The 10102-nt window shown below is 45.2% G+C and overlaps 1 protein-coding gene across 1 annotated transcript in view; it reads right to left on the reverse strand.

The window, feature by feature from the left end:
- LOC139413981 (DNA-binding protein SATB2-like) overlaps nucleotides 1-10102 on the reverse strand; it is a 33715-nt gene that overhangs the window by 17400 nt on the left and 6213 nt on the right. Inside the window, exons 3-6 of the mRNA XM_071161866.1 lie at nucleotides 8285-8408; nucleotides 6983-7085; nucleotides 3446-3496; nucleotides 2739-3319 (exon numbers count right to left, since the gene is read on the reverse strand). Of these exons, the coding sequence (XP_071017967.1) occupies nucleotides 2739-3319; nucleotides 3446-3496; nucleotides 6983-7085; nucleotides 8285-8408 (859 nt within the window). The remainder of the gene's footprint in view (nucleotides 1-2738; nucleotides 3320-3445; nucleotides 3497-6982; nucleotides 7086-8284; nucleotides 8409-10102) is intronic.

Consider the following 10102-nt stretch of genomic DNA (forward strand, 5'->3'; position numbering starts at 1 on the left):
GCTTTCTCAACAGTCAGTATCAGTGTAGTGGAGTTATATTCAGCTTTCAGAACACTCATATTAAGACAGGTCTCCACTGATGACAAACCAACTCTGAGACCCTTTAAAAGCTACAGTGATCACAGTAATGGCCGTGGATCCCACTTTTTCTGGATATGTAGTCCATTGCACTCACAAAGATCCATAGCTCCCAGAAGCTTCTGCGCATGTGCAGACCACGTGTGTATCAGCTACTCTGGCGAACGCTGTTGTTTAATAAAGTTAGATCAAAGCTGAATCAATGTCGGCAAGATCCCAGAACGATCACAGTATTCTACATTACAGAACTCAATATAATAGCCTAGTATAACTTCACTGGAAGACAAAAACAACACTGCATTTAAATAGTGCATGATAATTATTCAAGTTTTACCGGTGAAACATCCATGCAGCATCATTCTACATAGTAACCATTTGATCTCAGTCTCAGTGATGAGTGATACAGTGTTGTTTAGAAGTAGTATACTGTGTTGTTTAGAAGTATCCTAAAGTGTTGTTTAGAAGTAGCCTACAGTGTTGTTTAGAAGTAGCCTACAGTGTTGTTTAGAAGTAGCCTAAAGTGTTGTTTAGAAGTAGCCTAAAGTGTTGTTTAGAATTAGCCTACAGTGTTGTTTAGAAGTAGCCTAAAGTGTTGTTTAAAAGTATCCTAAAGTGTTGTTTAGAAGTAGCCTACAGTGTTGTTTAGAAGTAGCCTACAGTGTTGTTTAGAAGTAGCCTAAAGTGTTGTTTAGAAGTAGCCTACAGTGTTGTTTAGAAGTAGCCTACAGTGTTGTTTAGAAGTAGCCTACGGTGTTGTTTAGAAGTAGCCTAAAGTGTTGTTTAGAAGTATCCTACAGTGTTGTTTAGACGTAGCCTACAGTGTTGTTTAGAAGTATCCTACAGTGTTGTTTAGAAGTATCCTACAGTGTTGTTTAGAAGTAGTCTACAGAGTTGTTTAGAAGTATCCTACAGTGTTGTTTAGAATTAGCCTACAGAGTTGTTTAGAAGTAGCCTACGGTGTTGTTTAGAAGTATCCTACAGAGTTGTTTAGAAGTAGCCTAAGGTGTTGTTTAGAAGTAGCCTACAGTGTTGTTTAGAAGTAGCCTACAGTGTTGTCAGAGGTAGCCTACAGTGTTGTTTAGAAGTAGCCTACAGTGTTGTTTAGAAGTAGTCTACAGTGTTGTTTAAAAGTAGCCTACAGTGTTGTTTAGAAGTAGCCTACGGTGTTGTTTAGAAGTAGCCTACAGATTTGTTTAAAAGTAGCCTACAGTGTTGTTTAGAAGTAGCCTACAGATTTGTTTAGAAGTAGCCTACAGTGTTGTTTAGAAGTAGCCTACAGAGTTATTTAGAAGTATCCTACAGTGTTGTTTAGAAGTAGCCTACAGTGTTGTTTAGAAGTATCCTACAGTGTTGTTTAGAAGTAGCCTACAGTGTTGTTTAGAAGTAGCCTACAGAGTTGTTTAGAAGTATCCTACGGTGTTGTTTAGAAGTAGCCTACAGTGTTGTTTAGAAGTATCCTACAGTGTTGTTTAGAAGTATCCTACAGTGTGACTGAGTGAACGAATCTTGGAGCAGATGGTGCTAACAAACTGCAGGCATCCCACCTGTGTATTTTGCCCAGTGGCGCGCGTTGTTGAGTTTTGGCCACATGAGAAAACAATTTGCTGTTGTTTTTTGTCTTCCAATAAAGTTATACTAGGCTATTATATTGGTTTATGAAATGTAGAATACTGTGATCATTATGTGATCTGGCAGACATTGATTCTGCTTTGATCTAACTTTATTAAACAACACCAGAACCATTGGCCTGTGTAGCCTGTTCTCGGAGTAGCCTGTTCACTAAGTAGCCTGTTCACTGAGCAGCCTGTTCTCTGAGTAGCCTGTTCTCGGAGTAGCCTGTTCACTGAGCAGCCTGTTCTCTGAGTAGCCTGTTCTCTGAGTAGCCTGTTCTCTGAGTAGCCTGTTCTCTGAGTAGCCTGTTCACTGAGTAGCCTGTTCACTGAGCAGCCTGTTCTAGGAGTAGCCTGTTCACTGAGCAGCCTGTTCTCTGAGTAGCCTGTTCTCGGAGTAGCCTGTTCACTGAGCAGCCTGTTCTCTGAGTAGCCTGTTCTCTGAGTAGCCTGTTCTCTGAGTAGCCTGTTCTCTGAGTAGCCTGTTCACTGAGTAGCCTGTTCACTGAGCAGCCTGTTCTCAGAGTAGCCTGTTCACTGAGCAGCCTGTTCTCGGAGTAGCCTGAACTCGGAGTAGCCTGTTCTCTAAGTAGCCTGTTCTCTGAGTAGCCTGTTCTCTGAGTAGCCTGTTCTCTGAGTAGCCTGTTCTCTGAGTAGCCTGTTCACTGAGCCGTCTGTTCTCGGAGTAGCCTGTTCACTGAGCAGCCTGTTCTCGGAGTAGCCTGTTCTCTGAGTAGCCTGTTCACTGAGCAGCCTGTTCTCGGTGTAGCCTGTTCTCTGAGTAGCCTGTTCACTGAGCAGCCTGTTCTCGGAGTAGCCTGTTCTCTGAGTAGCCTGTTCACGGAGTAGCCTGTTCTCTGTGTGTAAAGTAGAGACTATAAACATGTGCAGAAGCATCGGGGGCTCCGGATCTTTTAGTGCTGTGGACCAAAGAACCTGAAAAAGTCAGACCCGCATTGATGTATTGATGTCAATGGGAGATTAAGTGAAACTTCAACTTAAGTGGAGGTTAGAAATGCTTAGAAATGGAAGTGGAGGTAGATGTCTCACCTGTGTGCGGTTGAAGGCCACCCTGGCGAACACAGCCTGAGAGACGCTGGCCCTCTTCAGCTCCTCTCTGACCTGATGGTAGATGTCCGGACAGACCTCCACGGCCGACGGATTCATCCCAGGATCGCTGAGGCCTCCTGGGGCTTTGCAGGAGCGCGGGATGGGTGGGTGGTTGAGGAACTGTTGGTGCTGCTGCTGGTGGAGGGCCTGCGGACCGTGCTGGTGGGCTAGCAGGCGGCTAACAGCTAGCTGCTGGTTGATGAGGTGGGCCATGGCCAGTTGTTGCCTGACCATCTGAGGGCTGAGCTGGGGGGAGAGGAGACCGCCCGGGCCCAGTAAGGGTTGGAGGGAGGCCGGAGGACCGGGAGGGGGCGCCTGGCCTCTGGGCGGTGGGCTGTGGTGGTGCTGGGCATGGGGTGAGTGCTGCTGAGACAGGTGGGGGAGGGCCTGTTGCTGGCTGGGAGTTTGGGGGTCCCCTAGTCCAACCTTGAGGGGTAACCCTCCAAGCTGGGTTGGTGGGGTCAGGTGAGAGGGGGGGCGCTGTCCCAGGCCACATACGTCTGACATGCTGTCCCTCTCCACTGCAGATACAAACAGACATGGTGGTGAGAGGAGGTCTGAAGAGATCTCAATACCATCTATATACTGTTCAGATACTATATATATATATATATATATTCTGGTAATGGCCGTTCTTTCCAACTCACCTTTAATATCAGGTTTATCCAGTCCTGACCACATCTTCTCCAGGTATTCACCTGTAGTGAAGTCACATGCTATATATCAGACTGGTTAACAAACCAATACACGTATACAGTACAGTACAGCACAGTAGGTAGGATACACAGCATTCAACTACATTTTATCCATGTATTTATCCATCCATCCAGCCATGCAATTGACATCAACAGAAGGTCCGAAGACTGACAAGTAGATCCTCCAATCAGATTCTGAGGTGACTACGCTAATCCAATGGGAATGTCCCATTCCCCATTTTACAACATCTGGAGGGCTGCAGTGTGTTTGTCTTTTGGGGCCGCAGAGCAGAACAGAACAGAACTAATACTATGGGCTGTAAGGAACCTGATCCCCCTCCTCCCTCCCCCCTCCCCCCTCCCCTGTCAGACCACAGGCACCATTTATCTCCTCTCCCACTTCTCCCTGTGTTTGTGGTCTGGTGTCAACTTTGATCTGCCTCCATGTTGGAATGACAGTGTTAAACAGGGAGGAGAGCGTAAGGAGAGGGTACATGGTCTGCTATGAGGTACAAGTGTGTGTAAATCCATGTGTGTGCATGCACTCTGTATGTGTTGCGCGTGTGTGTGCCATGCCCCTGTGTGTGTGTGTGTGTGTGTGTGTGTGTGTGTGTGTGTGTGTGTGTGTGTGTGTGTGTGTGTGTGTGTGTGTGTGTGAGACGTTTCCCTGCATGTGTGTGCCATGCCCCTGTGTGTGTGTGTGTGTGTGTGTGTGTGTGTGTGTGTGTGTGTGTGTGTGTGTGTGTGTGTGTGTGTGTGTGTGTGTGTGTGTGTGTGTGTGTGTGTGTGTGTGCCCGTGCCCCTGCGTGTGTGTGACGTTTCCCTGCGTGTGTGTGTGTGACTTTTCCCTGAGTGTGTGTGTTTGTGTGTGACGTTTCCCTGAGTGTGTGTGTGTGTATGTGTGTATGTGTGTATGTGTGTATGTGTGTGTGTGTGTGTGTGTGTGTGTGTGTGTGTGTGTCGTTTCCCTGAGTGTGTGTGTAAGGGGATCTCCCAGTGTGGAGTGGCAAGCGGCTGCATCTGATTAGAGGCTGACAGTGTTTGGTTTTCTCTGCTATATTAAGGGTGACATTAAAATATTATGTAAACCATGTATCATGCTGGGGTCTCTATAGAGCTGTCTCTAATACCATGCATCATGCTGGGGTCTCTATAGAGCTGTCTCTAATACCATGCATCATGGTGGGGTCTCTAGTCTCTATAGAGCTGTCTCTAATACCATGCATCATGGTGGAGTCTCTAGTCTCTATAGAGCTGTCTCTAATACCATGCATCATGGTGGGGTCTCTATAGAGCTGTCTCTAATACCATGTGTCATGGTGGAGTCTCTAGTCTCTATAGAGCTGTCTCTAATACCATGTATCATGGTGGAGTCTCTAGTCTCTATAGATCTGTCTCTAATACCATGTACCATGGTGGAGTCTCTAGTCTCTATAGAGCTGTCTCTAATACCATGTATCATGCTGGGGTCTCTAGTCTCTATAGAGCTGTCTCTAATACCATGTATCATGGTGGAGTCTCTAGTCTCTATAGAGCTGTCTCTAATACCATGTATCATGGTGGAGTCTCTAGTCTCTATAGAGCTGTCTCTAATACCATGTATCATGCTGTGGTCTCTAGTCTCTATAGAGCTGTCTCTAATATCATGCATCATGGTGGGGTCTCTAGTCTCTATAGAGCTGTCTCTAATACCATGTATCATGGTGGGGTCTCTAGACTCTATAGAGCTGTCTCTAATACCATGTATCATGGTGGAGTCTCTAGTCTCTATAGAACTGTCTCTAATACCTTGCATCATGCTGGGGTCTCTATAGAGCTGTCTCTAATACCATGTATCATGGTGGGGTCTCTATAGAGCTGTCTCTAATACCATGCATCATGGTGGGGTCTCTAGTCTCTATAGAACTGTCTCTAATACCATGCATCATGGTGGGGTCTCTAGTCTCTATAGAACTGTCTCTAATATCATGTATCATGGTGGGGTCTCTATAGAGCTGTCTCTAATACCATGCATCATGGTGGGGTCTCTAGTCTCTATAGAACTGTCTCTAATACCATGCATCATGGTGGGGTCTCTATAGAGCTGTCTCTAATACCATGTATCATGGTGGGGTCTCTATAGAACTGTCTCTAATACCATGCATCATGGTGGTGTCTCTATAGAGCTGTCTCTAATACCATGTATCGTGGTGGGGTCTCTAGACTCTATAGAGCTGTCTCTAATACCATGCATCATGGTGGGGTCTCTATAGAGCTGTCTCTAATACCATGTATCATGGTGGGGTCTCTATAGAGCTGTCTCTAATACCATGTATCATGGTGGGGTCTCTAGTCTCTATAGAGCTGTCTCTAATACCATGCATCATGGTGGGGTCTCTAGTCTCTATAGAGCTGTCTCTAATACCATGTATCATGGTGGGGTCTCTATAGAGCTGTCTCTAATACCATGCATCATGGTGGGGTCTCTATAGAGCTGTCTCTAATAACATGTATCATGGTGGGGTCTCTAGTCTCTATAGAGCTGTCTCTAATACCATGTATCATGCTGGGGTCTCTAGTCTCTATAGAGCTGTCTCTAATACCATGCATCATGCTGGGGTCTCTAGTCTCTATAGAGCTGTCTCTAATACCATGGATCATGGTGGGGTCTCTATAGAGCTGTCTCTAATACCATGCATCATGGTGGGGTCTCTATAGAGCTGTCTCTAATACCATGCATCATGGTGGGGTCTCTATAGAGCTGTCTCTAATACCATGTATCATGGTGGGGTCTCTAGTCTCTATAGAGCTGTCTCTAATACCATGTATCATGGTGGGGTCTCTATAGAGCTGTCTCTAATACCATGTATCATGGTGGGGTCTCTAGTCTCTATAGAGCTGTCTCTAATACCATGTATCATGGTGGGGTCTCTATAGATCTGTCTCTCTAATGCCCCCTTAATTATCAGTACTATTGCTGCTGTACAGGTTAATCTCAGGATTGAAGCTACTGTCTGACTCTAACAAACACAGTGATCCCTGCTGGTCAGCAGAACATAATGTCCAAAATGACAATCATTTGGGGGGTTTTCTCGGGGGGATTTTGCAGTTTAGTTAACCCACTTAAAGAAAATCATTAGTCCACTGTTAATACAGTCCCAAAATGGTTTGCATGTCAGCAGTCAAGTTTTCAAGATATTGGACTTTTAAGAACCAAACTGTCACTTGCAAAACGCATCATCATCATGATGTGGCAGATGACAGTTTGCTTCTTGAATGTCCAATATCTTGAAAACTTGACAGCTGACCTGCAAAATGTTTTGGGACTGTATCAACAGTCTGTTGATAACTGTCTGCTGAAAGAAGGGCCCGACACTTGGGTCAGCTCAAGGACTTACAGTTAGGATCCCAGCCAATGACAGGCAATGTTATAGTGGAAGGTGCTACTGACATATTATTGTCCATGTGGGGTGTGTGAGGCTACAGGAGCCAAGAGGGGACACACCTCACCTTGAATCCTTTTGTACTTCTTGTACCAGCGGCCAAACTCCTGGCACTTGGAGGTGGACACGTTGGCATAGTATGAGCTGTTGACTATGGCAGAGATCATACTCTGATGAGAGAGAGAGAGAGAGAGAGCGAGAGAGAGAGAGAGAGAGAGAGAGAGAGAATATAGTGTATGTTTTAGTGAATGTGTACTGTGTAATACTAGACCTATAAGGACCTGGAGCACCACAACACAGTTACATACTGTATAGACTGGAACACCACAACACACTCACATACTGTATAGACTGGAACACCACAACACAGTTACATACTGTATAGACTGGAACACCACAACACAGTCACATACTGTATAGACTGGAACACCACAACACAGTCACATACTGTATAGACTGGAACACCACAACACAGTTACATACTGTATAGACTGGAACACCACAACATGTCACATACTGTATGGACTGGAACACCACAACACAGTTAAATACTGTATAGACTGGAACACCACAACACAGTCACATACTGTATAGACTGGAACACCACAACACAGTCACATACTGTATAGACTGGAACACCACAACACAGTCACATACTGTATAGACTGGAACACCACAACACAGTTACATACTGTGGACTGGAACACCACAACACAGTCACATACTGTATAGATTGGAACACCTCAACACAGTTACATACTGTGGACTGGAACACCACAACACAGTTACATACTGTATGGACTGGAACACCACAACACAGTTACATACTGTATAGACTGGAACACCACAACACAGTTACATACTGTATAGACTGGAACACCACAACACAGTTACATACTGTATAGACTGGAACACCACAACACAGTCACATACTGTATGGACTGGAACACCACAACATGTCACATACTGTAGAAAACAGATCTGCGTTGTTGTTTTGGAATCTGTATACAGGAAATCATGTGTCATTTGAACCCCATGTAAGAAAAGCACACCACCTCCTGCAGCTAATGAAAAACAATCTAAGCCAGAGACTAAGATACATAACATGACATGACATAAGATGACATAAGCTGCTACCAGAGAGAGAGGGCCCTCCTTGGCACATTATTCCCCACCACTATAAGGCTAATACAATGCAGTACAACCTAAGCCAGAGACTAAGTTGCATGACATGACATAAGATGACATAAGATGCTACCAGAGAGAGAGGACACTCCTTGGCACATGATTCCCCACCACTATAAGGCTAATACAATGCAGTACAACCTAAGCCAGAGACTAAGTTGCATGACATGACATAAGCTGCTACCTGAGAGAGAGGGCACTCCTTGGCCAGGGAACTCTGATTCATCTCCTTCAGTAGCTCTTTGAGGGCGTTCCTCACTGTAGCGTGGTTCCACTGCTCTGACGGCAGATCCTCCAGCCTGGAAAAGCTGGAACCAGGGTTGGATTCATTACCACATGCAAGGGAAAACTATTGAAAACATTATGCAATGAAATAAAATATAATTTATTTCTGGACAACTTCACATAGTCCCTCCCTCTTTCAGTCAGTTTGATGCCTAATGAACACAACCCTGAGACACTAATACATCACTTCCTGTTTGACATACAACAACATAACAACACAAAACTGACATTTGACCCCAAAATTCTCAAGTGTCATTTTTCACCTCTTGGATCACTGAGATTAGAATCTGTACTATATATTTTGTAATTATTATCATTATGTTTTTGGGCCAAATACTACGCATTTTACCATCCTTTCCACAAAATTATAATTACCGTAACAGTCCAAAAAAGTAATAAACAAAACATTTTCTAATATTTTTTTACATTGCTATCCTAATGAAAAGGCCTAAGTTAAACATAACACTGAAAATATGTCAAATGAAACTATAAAATAAAATCGGACTTTTTCCCAATTTGAGCTTTTTAGCCATTTTGGTAATGAGAAGGCCAAGTGGGGTAATGAGAAGGCCAAGTGGGGTAATGAGAAGTCCAAGTGGGGTAATGAGACGGCCAAGTGGGGTAATGAGAAGGCCAAGTGGGTAATGAGAAGTCCAAGTGGGGTAATGAGAAGTCCAAGTGGGGTAATGAGAAGGCCAAGTGGGGTAATGAGAAGGCCAAGTGGGGTAATGAGAAGGCCAAGTGGGGTAATGAGAAGGCCAAGTGGGGTAATGAGAAGGCCAAGTGAGGTAATGAGAAGGCCAAGTGGGGTAATGAGACGGCCAAGTGGGGTAATGAGAAGGCCAAGTGGGGTAATGAGAAGGCCAAGTGGGGTAATGAGAAGGCCAAGTGGGGTAATGAGAAGGCCAAGTGGGGTAATGAGAAGGCCAAGTGGGGTAATGAGAAGGCCAAGTGGGGTAATGAGAAGGCCAAGTGAGGTAATGAGAAGGCCAAGTGGGGTAATGAGACGGCCAAGTGGGGTAATGAGAAGGCCAAGTGGGGTAATGAGAAGGCCAAGTGGGGTAATGAGAAGGCCAAGTGGGGTAATGAGAAGGCCAAGTGGGGTAATGAGAAGGCCAAGTGGGGTAATGAGAAGGCCAAGTGGGGTAATGAGAAGGCCAAGTGGGGTAATGAGAAGTCCAAGTGGGGTAATGAGAAGGCCAAGTGGGGTAATGAGAAGGCCAAGTGGGGTAATGAGAAGGCCAAGTGGGGTAATGAGACGGCCAAGTGGGGTAATGAGAAGGCCAAGTGAGGTAATGAGACGGCCAAGTGGGGTAATGAGAAGGCCAAGTGAGGTAATGAGAAGGCCAAGTGGGGTAATGAGAAGTCCAAGTGGGGTAATGAGAAGGCCAAGTGGGGTAATGAGAAGGCCAAGTGGGGTAATGAGAAGGCCAAGTGGGGTAATGAGAAGGCCAAGTGGGGTAATGAGAAGGCCGAGTGAGGTAATGAGAAGGCCAAGTGGGGTAATGAGAAGGCCAAGTGGGGTAATGAGAAGGCCAAGTGGGGTAATGAGAAGGCCAAGTGGGGTAATGAGAAGGCCAAGTGGGGTAATGAGAAGGCCAAGTGGGGTAATGAGAAGTCCAAGTGAGGTAAAATGGGTGTTTGAGAATAAGAACCTCGTTCTGAAGGCATACAAACAAACATGAATTGAACTTCTACTCTTCCTCTAGATCACATA

Source organism: Oncorhynchus clarkii, chromosome 7, assembly GCF_045791955.1.
Source record: "Oncorhynchus clarkii lewisi isolate Uvic-CL-2024 chromosome 7, UVic_Ocla_1.0, whole genome shotgun sequence".
NCBI classification, from domain to species: Eukaryota; Metazoa; Chordata; class Actinopteri; order Salmoniformes; family Salmonidae; genus Oncorhynchus; species Oncorhynchus clarkii.